General features: G+C 45.0%; 1 protein-coding gene across 1 annotated transcript; it reads left to right on the forward strand.

Annotated features, from left to right (window-relative positions):
* Window positions 1-522: 522 nt before the first annotated feature.
* Window positions 523-6,586, forward strand: LOC138973065 (cerebellin-1-like). Its single transcript, XM_070345726.1, has 3 exons — window positions 523-1,148; window positions 2,682-2,825; window positions 3,256-6,586. The coding sequence occupies exons 1-3, from the start codon at window positions 827-829 to the stop codon at window positions 3,534-3,536; spliced, it is 747 nt and encodes a 248-aa protein (XP_070201827.1). The 5' UTR covers window positions 523-826; the 3' UTR covers window positions 3,537-6,586.
* The last annotated feature ends 6,884 nt before the right edge of the window (window positions 6,587-13,470 follow it).

Below are 13,470 nucleotides of genomic sequence, written 5' to 3' on the forward strand. Positions count from 1 at the left end.
GAGACAGAGAGAGAAACAGAGAGAGAGAGAGAGAGAGAGAGATTCAAAACCAACGTCCCGTAATGCCTGCCGAGTGCGAAAGATCACACAACTCCGTCTTAGTTTGCCAACGGTTGGACAACCTGATCAGCCGCAAACAAGAACAGCAGACGCCTGTTTGTCGTCTGCTCATGTCCGTACCCACCAAAGCAGATGTCAGCTGCATGCTGCAAACAAGGAAATGCGAAAAGTCAACAAGCTCTCTCCGAAAAGCTAATGAAACGTTAGGCTAGGCAAAGCCATTATTAGCCGGACCTAATCCCAAGGACGAAAGATCAGCCCAGGATCAGAGAGAGAGAGATGATTGCAGTACATAACGAGACAGAGCGAGAGTCTTGTATGGAGAGGAAAAGAGAGAGAGAGGGGGAGGGGGGGGGGGTGAGGGGGGAGGCGGGAGTGTTACATTTTGGACTTAACTAGTGGCCTGTATATGTACAAAATTTCCGCCTTCTGGTTGCGTCTCGTTGTGGTACACATGAATATATAAATTCTGCCTGTCGCCACAACTCCTACAAGTGTGGCCTCGAATCAAAAAGGCAGGACTAAAACAAGTTGTGGTGGTGTCACCCCGACACAGGACAGGCAAAACGTAACGCTCTGCTTACAAGGTGGATGTGGAAAAATACCCTTTGAAAGGAGTAGCAGGTTTACAACAGTACAGGTGGACAGCGTTTGATTAAACACAAACTCCGTGGACGTCGTAAACAAAACACAACAAACAGTCCAAACTCAACCGTGACCTGGTGCTGACTTTTTGGTTTCAAACTTGCTTCAGTGACACAGGATAATGGCAGATTCCAGCAAAGCGTGTGTCATCTTCTGGTCGACCCTCCTGCTGGCTTCTACAGTAGCAGCACTGTGGCCAGCCTTCCCCAGTGACATGGGAGCGTCCAGCTCCAGCGAGTCCAAGCAGAGCTCTCAAAGAAGGAGACTCCTGCAGGCGGGATTCGGTGCTGGGGGCGAGGTCAGCGAGACATGCACGTGCACCAGCGAGTTTCAAGGCGTCGACTCGAGATCTCGCGAGAACGAGAACAGCATCCAAGACCTGCGATCCGCGGTGAACAGCTTGAAAGACACTGTGAACAAAATGAAGAAGTCCGTCGGATCAGGTAGGTGGCGCGGGGTGTTTCTTTTTTAAAGTTCATTTTAATATTGATACTGTAAACAAAATGGAGATATGGTGGTATATTTCATTTGGTGTTAGGAAAAATAGTACCACCAGCTTCATAACCAGAGCTGGACTCCAAGTGTAACCTAGGCGAACGACAAGAAGAAGAAGAGGAAAAATAGTTAGCAGATATGTACTTTGTTCCATCTATACTATATATTAATATTGACACTGTGGACAACAGGAAAAAATCCATCGGTTCCGAATCAGGCATGAAAAGTAGTAGGTGAACGTATACCTTCTTTAACATGTTTGCTCCTGTATTGTTTATATTGCACACTGGGAACAACATCGGCTCGGGTTCGGGGAGGCAAAATTGGTGATGGGGGTGTACCTTCTTTAAATTCTGTACTCCTTTTCAGTTGCATTATGAAATTATCATATAATCAGCAGGTGTGCCATATGAATGACGGCCGTGACTTTCATATCGGGAAAACCCTGCCATTAATGTTACTTAATATAGCAACGAAAATGGTTTATACAATGGCTTGAAAGAAAAAGAGAAATGGAGTATAATTCTGACTATGGCGATATTCTCTTTAGTTAACATACCTTCACTGATTAAAATAACCCTGCCTCAATAATTGTAAACGTAGTATACCTCCAAAGACGAAATGTCAGAAGAATCACAGTGATAATAAATATTATGAGGGAATAGTTGAATGATGATAATGTCTATGGGGAAGTTGGCAAGAGAAAAACAAAGAGAAGAGAATGGGAATGTGAAGGCGCAAGAACAAATTAAAGAAAAAGAAAAAGAAAGAAAGAACGAATGAAGAAAAGAAAGGACACGGGAAAGGAAGGAACGAAAAACAAGAAAGAAGAGGATAGAAGGAAGACAGATCGCAAGAACAAGCAACCATGCGTAGTCCAAATTTTCCAAGTGGCTTGGACAAAATGAAAAGAAACAGTTTGTTTGTTTGTTAGTTTGTTTGCTTAACGCCGAGCCGACCACGAAGGGACATATCAGGGCGGTGCTGCTTCGACATATAACGTGCGCCACACACAAGACAGAAGTCGCAGCACAGGCTTCATGTCTCACCCAGTCACATTATTCTGACACCGGACCAACCAGTCCTAGCACTAACCCCATAATGCCAGACGCCAGGCGGAGCAGCCACTAGATTGTCAAATTTAAAGTCTTAGGTATGACCCGGCCGGGGTTCGAACCCACGACCTCCCGATCACGGGGCGGACGCCTTATCACTAGGCCAACCGTGCCGGTACAAAAGAAACAGTGGGAGAAACAAAAACTCAACAACCTACAGAGCACGGAAATGTTTTTTCCAGCCAACCAAATTTTCTTCTGCGTGTTAATGCTAAGGTCAATACGCATTTTTAGCCTCGAAGGTTTGCTCTGCATTGTGAAGGCAAGAGAGTTGCCTATTTCAAACACATTTTTAGCTTCATGCGTTTCGGTTGCATTTTCATGCAAGGAAGTTGCCTCATGCATAATTTGAGTTACATTTTGCAGGCAAGGGAGTTGCCTCTGCTCAGAGCTACAACATTGCTTTCTCCGCTCGAGTGGGCTACAACCGCCCTTACCTTGGGGAGACCGAGGTCATTGTATTTGACGAGCTGGTAATCAACAACGGAGACGTCTACGATCCTTATTCGGGTGAGTTTTGTATTGCCTTCGGTTTAAAGTTTTGAGGGATTGCTAAAGAGATGGAGGGATACGTAGATTTGAGTTATAATGTTTCAGGGAAAGAGTGTGAGTGTAAGTAGAGAGAGAGAGTCCGAAGAGAGAGGGAGAGAAAGTGAGAGAGAGTCAGAAGAGAAAGAGAGAGAGAGAGAGAAAGTGAGAGAGAGAGAAAGGCAGAAGAGAGAGAGAGAGAGAGAGAGAGAGAGAGAGAGAGAGAGATACAGATACAGATACAGATACGCACAGACAGCACAGACACGCCTGTGTCACATCGAGGCTACATCTTGTCGGGCTTCGACGCCACCATCGAGACAAAGCTGCTTTCCCCCTATGCTTTACAAAAAGTATGTTCTCTCTTTTGTGATCCACATATTAATCCTTCCAAAAATAACATGACGTGCAGGCAAGTTCACCAGTCCAGTACCCGGCCTGTACCACTTCGAGACCACCATCCTGTCGGGCTTCAACGCCACCATCGAGACCATGCTGGTGCTGAACGGAAACGAGGTGGGTCGGGTGTTCTCGGGTGGATTCAACAACCGCGGTTCGGGTAGCAACAGCGTGCTGCTCAACATGGAGGCCGGGGACGAGGTTTGGGTCAGCGTCTTCTTCGGAAACGGCGACTACGTCCACGGCTTATGGAGCACTTGGACCGGCTACATGGTGTACCCTTTCAGCGTTTGAAAGGAAGGGAGGAAGGAAGGAGAGGAGGTCGTAGAAGAGGAGGGACAAGAGGAGGAGGAGAGGAGATGAGAGGTGGAAGAAGGGAACGGGTAGGTGTAGGAGCAGGCAAGGCGTCTTGAACGTCGCGGCAAAGCAATTTGCTTGGCCGTGACATGAAAGATTAAGATGGTTAAAGAGGAGTTGGCGGTAGAGTACAGAGTGAAGTAGTAGAAAGGCTGTGTCAACTGTTTGGGGGAGGTTCAGTCTGGTCTATGGTGCTATAAAGAAGAGGGGAGCAGAGGCATGATTTTGATACATTATTATGTTGGTAAAGAAACAAGCACGCCCAAGAGAATTACGATGAACTCAAATCAAGATGCGTAAATAAATGACGTCAGGTAGGAACTCATTGAAATATGACTGTCGAAAAATACAGTATGCGATTTCATCATCAGGACACGAGCAAAACCTTAGCCTGTGTTTTGCTACTTTTGTCTTTCTTTCTTTTTCTTCCTTTTTTGTAGTCTAAACCAGTTTTAAAACAGAGAAAACATATTGGAACAAACTCCAAACGGTTATCTCATGCAACTCAAGACTACGTGGGTAGCTTTAACAACAGCTGTCCGGTTGTAATCAATTGAAAATTATTGTTAACATCACACTCTTCGAGTAAATGGATTTGAAAGTTCAACAATTAAACGCGGTTTAGCATTCAACAAGTTTTCTGTTGATTTTTTTGTTGTACCTAGACAAGAGACTGAACACTGGACGTCATGTTTAAACCCCCATCGTGCATATAAGAGCGTTTAGAAGTTTACCGTCGTTTTAAAAATGTTGCCCGACTTTTGAAATCCTGTTGACGTATTTTTACTTTTTAAACGTCATTTTGACCGTAACAAAAGATATGTATAACCTCCTGCTTCTTAAAACGAAAAACAAACAAAACCCTTAAGGTGCCATAATCCAAGCACTGCACGTATGTGGTTTTTTTTTTAAACTGACCGGCAAGGCGAGTTTTTAACGAGCCTTGTTTCAAGGTTTAAAAAAAAATTTTTTTTTAGTTTTTCAGAAGAAGGCCAATAGCCAGATATTATGTTTTGAGCATAACAAAAAGTAAAAATGGACAATTGTACATATATTCTGGTTCAAAGAAGGGCGGTGCAATGGTCTGTAACGTACACAAACGATGGTGTCTTGACTTTCTCGACGCTATCCTTCGATTTGTGTGAGGAACGGTGTGATATTGGGTTCATAATGTCGCCCTCTGTATCGATGAATACGTACTGTCTGTATATATATATAAATGGTATTTATATAACTGGTTACCAAGGAATGAGTGTATGGCTAAGAATGTATTTCTTGTGTATTTGAACAGATTGTTTTAAAGACATAATCATCTAACTTATCTTTTTGATGTACAAATATACATGTCCTTAATACATTTGTAGGTACTGACTACTGGTGCATGAGACTCGGACTTAGTAGAAGAAAATTGCGCTTTCAGCTTCGTTTGTGCTTGCTAGATTAAGTGCTCATATTAACTATAGACTTCATTCAATAAAATTCAAATACCATTTTGTCCCCCCCCCCCCCAAAAAAAAAAAGCATTTCACGGTAACTCAGTGCTTAAAGTGGCAAAGATAATGTTAAACTTAATCAGATTTTATTTTAAAGACCAACAATGAACAAGGCAAACACAATGTATCGGCAAGTAAAATAGGAAGAAGAGAACTGAAAGAAAGAACTGAAAGAAGAGATAAAAACAAATATTAAACAAATGCATAACAAAAAGTCCACATAAATCAATAAAAAAAAAATATTACAAAATACATCACTACATGAAAAATAAGCCTTTAACATTTCACTTATTGAATCACACTAATTGAGTTTCTAAATGAAAAAGGATAAAAACACTTGGATTTACTCCTCGTTCCTCCGCAAAAATATGTTGGTAACGAAGAGAATATTTACACAACAGCAGAAATGGTCATTATACAACACAACAATTTCGTCAATACCGCGGTATTTTGATGTTTTGAAATGCATTGCATTACTGAAGTTTGTGTTACACACCAAATGGAGTAATGCCTCTTTCTCGCGTTAACTTTTAACACGATAGATATGAGCTGATGATACTGAATATCGTATTGAAAGCATTGTGACCACATGTCATTTAAATTCTTAGTTGTTTGTTTTGTTGTTTTTGTTTTTGTTTTTGTTTGTATCTCTCTCCGCCATTCTCATTCTGCCGTTCTTTTTCTCCTTGGTGTATGTGTCCTCTTTTGATCGAATGTTCGTACCATCGTTTCTTTCTTTCCACGTCTGTCTGTTCCATACTTTTTTTTTATCAGAATGTTTTCTGTGCCAAGCCCCCTCCCTTTGTCCGGCTTTTCTCTCCATTTTGACAAGCCCTCCTCTCTCTCTCCCGCCCTCTCTCTCTCTCTCTCCCTCTCTCTCTCTCTCTCTCTCTCTCTCTCTCTCTCTCTCTCAGTCTCTCTCTCTCTCTCTCTTAATGTGAACACTGATGATCGCCGATCGTTCGATTTCCCAAACCCCACGTACCCTCTCGCAATGGACCCTGTGTTTACGCGAATAAAAATTCTGACTTCTGACCTCTCTCTCTCTCTCTCTCTCTCTCTCTCTCTCTCTCTCTCTCTCTCTCTCTCTCTCTCTCTCTCTCTCTCTCTCTCTCTCTCTCTCTGTCTGTCTGTACCCTCACTTGATTCTTCGACCTTCACTTCTGTTCCCCATTTTCCTTCCCTCGCTTTGTGTATCTTTTCCTGCCAGGTAGTGTATTTACGGTCTCCTGTCTGTCATCTTCATCTGTCTCCTCATTCTCTCAATTTGTTTGATTTAAATGTAATCACGTTATGTCATGGTCAAAGTCTAACATGAATGCATACAATTACATGAACGAATACTTGCGTACAAACTGATAGAACTTTCTGTTATACTTCAGATTAAGTGAGCTGTTAAATGCATACACGATCCCATTTTGGTTGTATCTGGTCATAATTCCTTGCATTTTGATGTGTAACATATATATATTCAAAATAAAAGTAAAATAAACTGTGAAAGTGTGATTTAATTTGAGAGAGAATTGGGAGGGAGATGAAGAGTGAGTGTGTGTGTGTGTGTGTAAATGTGTGTGTTTAAATATGTGTGTGTGTGTGTGTGTGTGTGTGTGTGTGTGTGTGTGAGTGCGTGTGCGTGTGTGTGCGCGCGTGTGTGTGTGTGGGGGGGGGGGGTGCGTCTGTCTGTATGTCTCTCTGTCGGTATGTATGTCTGTCTGTCAGTCTGTCTATGTATATGTGTGAATAGAGAGAAAGAGAAAGAGAAAGTGTGTGTGTGTGTGTGTGTGTGTGTGTGTGTGTGTGTATGCCTGTTGCTCTGTCGAACTGTTCTACTTGTTGAAGACCCAGCGTGATTACAGTGACTGTTCTGTGTTTTGCTTCACGGAGACGTGGCTAAAGCCCACCACACCTGACGCCCCCCTCCAACCCTCCGGCTTCTCCATCCATCGTGTCGATCGCTCGCCTGTACTCTCTCAGAAGACACAGGGAGGTGGGATTTGCTTTATGATCAATGATCGATGGTGCACTGACTGTAAAGTGCTTTCTACGCACGGTTCGCCAGATCTCGAAACGATAACTCTACAGTGCAAGCCTTTCTACTTGCCGAGAGAGTTTACCTCCCTTGTCTTGGTCGGCGTGTATATTCACCCACAGGCAGACGCAGCTACAGCCATTCAAGAACTCTCTAGGCAAGTGTCTGCAATGGAGAATAGGTTTCCTGACTGTCGGGTGCTGGTGATGGGGGACTTTAACCATACGAAGCTGAACAAGGAACTCCCCAGGTACAAACAACACGTCAAGGTTGGCACGCGTAACAAGGCTACACTCGACCACTGCTACAGTACTATCAGTGGTGCGTACCGCGCCATCAGTCGCCCCCCTCTCGGTCGCTCCGACCACGTCATGGTCTACCTCCTCCCTGCCTACCGTCAGCGGCTGAAGACAGCCAAGTCCCACGTCAGAACAGTTAAACGCTGGAACTCAGATTCCATCGAGCAGCTGCAAGGCTGTTTTGACTGTACAGACTGGGCGGCGCTTACCCAGCCATGCGTCGACGTTCACGAGCAGGCCGACGTCTTGACGTCCTACATCGCATTCTGCGAAGACGTCTGTATCCCGACCAAGGAGGTGAAGTCCTGGGCCAACGACAAGCCGTGGTTCAACGGCGGCCTGAAGAAGCAGCTGAAGGCCAAGGACGACGCCCACAAGAGCGGTGACGAGGCGCAGTTCAAGCGGGCCAAGTACGACCTCCAGCGGGAGATGCGTAAGGCGAGGTGGGACTACAAGTGCAAACTGGAGGAGCAATTCCAGTCCGGCAACTCTCGTGCTGTGTGGCACGGGCTCCAGGCGGTCACGAACTACACTGAAGAAGAAGAGCCCCCCAGTAGCCGACGACCCCACCCTCCCTGACAAACTTAACGAGTTTTACGCTCGTTTTGACCGCGACAACCACACCCCTGTGACGGCGTCATTCCCTGACCCCTCGTCCCCCCTGCCTCCCCCCTTCACTGTCCGTGAGCGGGATGTCCGGCTGCTTCTCCGCAAACAGAAAAGCAGGAAAGCGGCTGGCCCAGACGGCGTCTCAGGCCCTACCCTACGGCATTGTGGGGATCAGCTGACACCTGTTCTCACTGACCTCTTTAACTCCTCCCTCCAGCTCTGTACTGTTCCCCACTGCTTCAAGGCCTCAACCATCATCCCCGTCCCCAAGAAGCCCACAGCGTCGGCCATGAACGACTACAGACCGGTGGCCCTTACCTCCCTGGTGATGAAAGTGCTTGAGCGCCTGGTCCTCAAGCACCTCCAGTCCGTCATCAGCGGTAGGCTCGATCCCCTCCAGTTCGCCTACCAGGCCAACCGGTCTGTGGACGACGCTGTCGCCGTTGCCCTCCACTTCATCCTCCAGCACCTCGAGACCCCCAACTCCTATGCCCGCCTCCTCTTTGTGGACTACTCCTCGGCCTTTAACACCATTATCCCCCAAAAAACTCTATGACAAGCTCCTCCTCTTTGACCTTGCCCCTTCCCTCTGCCTGTGGCTCCTTGACTTCCTCCTTCAGCGCCCCCAGACAGTCAAGGTCAACGGCCTCCTCTCCAAGACGCTGGTACTGAGCACCGGAGCACCCCAGGGGTGCGTCCTCTCACCGCTGCTCTACTGCCTCTTCACCAACGACTGCGTCGCCTCTCATGACTCAGTTCAGCTGGTGAAGTTCGCTGACGACACCACAGCCGAAGGTCTCATCACCGGCGGTGATGAGACCGTGTACCGCCAGGAGGTCGACTGTCTGGTGTCGTGGTGCGACAACAACAATCTCCTGCTGAACGCCACCAAGACCAAGGAGATGGTGGTGGACTTTCGCAGGAAAAAAGGCCCTGTGGCTCCACTGATCATCAACGGCGATCCCATCGAGATGGTGGACTTTTTCAAGTTCTTAGGCACCACCATCTCCAACGACCTGTGCTGGGATGATAACGTTGACGCCATCGTCAAGCGAGCGCGGCAACGCCTCTACTTCTTGCGCCAGCTCAAGAAGTTCCGCCTCAGCCAGGTCATCCTGGTCCAGTTCTACAGGGCCGTGGTGGAGAGCATCTTGACATTCTCCATCACAGTGTGGTACGGCAACACCTCCCAGCTGCTCAAGAACAAGCTGGAGCGTGTGGTGCGCACTGCTAGCAGGATCGTCGGCTGTGAGCTGCCCTCCCTAGTATCCCTCTATGCCAAGCGCATGCTGTCCAGAGCCCAGAAAATTGTGGCTGACGAGTCCCACCCTGGCCATCCCCTCTTCGAGCGCCTGCCCTCAGGTCGTCGATTCCGATCCCTGGGGGCACGCACTCGACGTCTCCAGACCTCTTTCTTCCCCCAAGCTGTTTCCTCCCTTAACGCATCCCATCCCTCAGTTGGGCAGCTTCGCAGTCGGTGATCCTGCTGGCGGTGAGCTCACCACATCCTGTGACTCAGTGTTAGGTGGTGGTGGTGGTGGTGGTGGGGAGGGGGGGTTGAGTGGGACTTTGATGTGTGATTTTTATTTTTTTCTATATTTTTTTCTATATTTTTAGCTGCATTATTTTAGTCATTCATGAGTGGGTGGGTGGAGGGGATGGGCTAGTTCTAACTATGCATTAGATTATAAAATTGTATTCTGTGTAGACCCTTCCACCAGCATCTTAGACCACTCTTTGTACTTTTTCTTTTAATAGATGATTGTCATTTGTTTTACCTCATGTCTGCCCTGCGTGTGATGGTGTGATCGTGACTGCTGTAGTGTGGGCGCGTGTGTGTTGGTGTGTATGTCAGTGAATGTGTGGGCGTGTGTGTGTGTGTGTCAGTGTGTGTGTGGGTGTGTGTGTGTGCGTGATTTTACCAACACTACGCTAAATTCCTTGTGCTTTAAATGTTTTTTTAATGTCACTTGGCTCAATAAATACTGTATTCTGTATTCTGTATTCTGTCTCTGTGAGTGTCTGTATGTGTACAGAGAGAGAGAGTGAGAGAGAGAGAGAGAGAGAGAGAGAGAGAGAGAGAGAGAGAGTGTGTGTGTGTGCTTGCGTGCCGCGTGCATGCGTGCGTGCGTGCGTGCGTGTGTCTGTCTGTCTCTGTGTGTATCTGTGTGTGTGCAGAGACTGAGTGACAGAGAGAGAGAGAGTGTGTGTGTGTGTGTGTGTGTGTGTGTGTGTGTGTGTGTGTGTGTGTGTGTGTGTGTGTGTATACACTACATTGGGGTGTGCACGTTAAAGATCCCACGATTGACAAAAGGGTCTTTCCTGGCAAAATTGTATAGGCATCTAAATTTCCACCAAAATACCCGTGTGACTTGAAATAATAGGCCGTGAAAAGTAGGATATGCGCCGAAATGGCTGCGATCTGCTGGCCGATGTGAATGCGTGATGTATTGTGTAAAAAAATTCCATCTCACACGGCATAAATAAATCCTTGCGCCTTGAATATGTGCGCGATATAAATTGCATAAAATAAAATAAAAATAAAAAAAATTAAAAAATAAATCCCTGCGCTTAGAACTGTACCCACGGAATACGCGCGATATAAGCCTCATATTGATTGATTGATTGATTGATTGATTGATTGTGTGTGTGTGTGTGTGTGTGTGTGTGTGTGTGTCAGTGTGTGTGTGTGTGTCAGTGTGTGTGTGTGTCTGTGTGTGTCTGTCCGTCTGGCTGGCTGGCTGGCTGTCTGTGTAGGTCGCTCATCTCTGACTTTGCAAAATACCAAGGACCTGATGTTACTTGCAAAACCACATCTAAGTTAAAGTACCTTGGTGGCATGCAAGGTTATGTCTGCAGGAGTACTTTTTGCACAGCAAGAATTTGATCATTTGATTATGACCTAATTATTTCGGTAGAGGTGATAATACAATTCATTGGCCTTTCATCGAACTATAACAATCAAGTTATGTCTGCATCTATTTTTCTGGGTAGAGGTACATGTGAATGTGACTACATGCATGGTTGATTGATTGATTAATTGATTGATTTTACAGACACACAGTCAAGTTTGTAATTTATCTTTTAGAGATGAATAAAGATTATTGTACTGTATTGTATTGTATGTGTATATGATAACATTATTCACAGGCCATTCATTATATAATAGGTGTTTCAAACAACTACACAAATTATTTAGCGAGCATGTTCACCATACAAAGGGAGAAGAGTGTCCTATGTTGCAGCAAAAAGGAGGCATGGATTATTTCCCTCCATCCCCCCCACAGGAAAAAAAGTGTGAAAGACAGAGACGCAGAGACATACAACAGACAGAGAGAGGGTAGAGCAAGCAGGGGGACAATACTAAAGTCAACTCTCCCCCCCCCCCACTCTCTCTCTTTCTCTAACTTAAGACACACAGAGACAGCGACACACAAAGACAGACAGACACAGACATGTATACACACAGGCAGACTCAAAACCACACAAACACACACACACACACACACACACACACACACACAGCGCTCACCAAGAAGAGAAGAATACAATTTACCTGAACTGACTTGAAAATAGACAATACGAATCCCAGCTTTATCACCAGTAATAATCCACCAGCCAATTCACATTGTCGATAGCAGCTGTACATCCCAGGCAGAAGAACAAAAGAAACATATTCCTCCAGAGTCACTGCAACTACCGGTACCCACTTCTTCCAAGAACGGGAGTCACTATAATGCCAGAGGGGTTAAAAAGGTATGACACAATCATGTTCACACCCTCGCCAACAGTCTCTGGGCTTTAGGTCATTGCTCAGCAGCATTGTTTTCACAGCATAATGTGGGGAAGGTCGCAGAAGCAGACGGACCCACACTGTCCCTTGTACCAGTGGTTGATGGTGAGTTCATGCTTCAAAGACTGTTCACAAAGGCTAACAGTCTCATCTGAAGCAGTAAGCAAAGCTGACTCCATGCTCGGAGTGCTCACAAAGTTCCTGAAGCTGATACACACTCTCCATATAAGTAGAAGAAAAAAACAAGCTCCAGGCTCTGCACAATGTTCACAAAGTTTCAGAAGTATTGAGAAAAGCCAGCTCTATGATCTGCAGAATGTTCACAAAGTTCCTGAAGTAGATACTGTACACGCCCTCCCTAGAAGTAGAAGAAAAAAACAAGCTCCAGGCTCTGCACAATGTTCACAAAGTTCCAGAATTAGATATCTATATATGCTCTCTCTAGAAGTAGCGAGAAAAGCCAGCTCTATGCTCTGCAAAATGTTCACAAAATTCCTAAAGTAGGTTTACGCTCTATCTAGAAGTAGTGAGAAGAGCCAGCTCTATACTCTGCAGAATGCTCACAAAGTTCCTGAAGAAGATACACTCTCTCCTTAGAAACAGCCACAAAAGCCGGCTCCATGCCGTGCAGAATGTTCACCAAGCTACAGATGTAAATACACACTCTTCCTTGAAGCAGTGAAAGAAGCCGACTCCATTATCTTCAGAACGCACAAAGGGATCCAGATGTAAATCCATGTTTGTTCCAGGTCAAGAAATCCTTTTTAAAAGTTCACACGTTGCTGCTGATTCAATCTGCTTCTGTAGAAGCAGACAGATGCACAATGTTTAATTTCACAGTTGAATAATTTTAAGTTAGGATTTTTTGACAGCACACATAAATACCCAGCACAGGTTGCATATCTCACTTCCACGGTACCCTGAACATTTATTGATGTTTAAAATTCTGAGCAATTTAGACTCCATTGGGTCTAATCTACACAAACGCATAACAGTTTAGCAAAATGACTAATCAAATGAACGGCATCATGAGTTCTTTTGCTAGTTTTGGATAAAAATAGTTGTTTTTTTCGCGGGGGGAAATACGGAATATCCCAAATTTTGTCTTGAATGGAGTACCTGTCCAAGTAGTTTGGGACTATGTGTACTTAGGTGTACTATTTAACTATAATAACTAATTTCATAATGCCATGAAACGTCAATGTTTGATTGGTAACCGTGCAATGTTCTCATTAATTCGAAAATGTAGAAAACTAAATTTACCAATTGATGTGCATTTGGATCTTTTTGAGAAGTGTGTACATCCAATTTTGCTGTATGGTTGTGAGGTGTGGGGATATGATTCATTAGACATATTGTCAAGGTTTCAATTGCGATTTTTAAAAATGCTTCTTGATGTATATAAAACTACACCCACTTGTATGGTTTACGGAGAGCTTGGTCGTTATCCAATTAGAATTGAGGTACAATGTCAGTTACTGGTTTATTGGTATAAACTGATGAAAGAAATGAACGATGGTGCGAATGATGTCTTGTTTAATGTTAAAACTACATTTGAAGTTGTACCATGTACAAAACGTTAAATTGCCCTGGTTGTCGCATGTCAATACTATGTTAAATAAGTTGGGTCTATCATATTTATGGACAA

This window comes from Littorina saxatilis, linkage group LG1, assembly GCF_037325665.1.
Source record: "Littorina saxatilis isolate snail1 linkage group LG1, US_GU_Lsax_2.0, whole genome shotgun sequence".
Lineage (NCBI taxonomy): Eukaryota > Metazoa > Mollusca > Gastropoda > Littorinimorpha > Littorinidae > Littorina > Littorina saxatilis.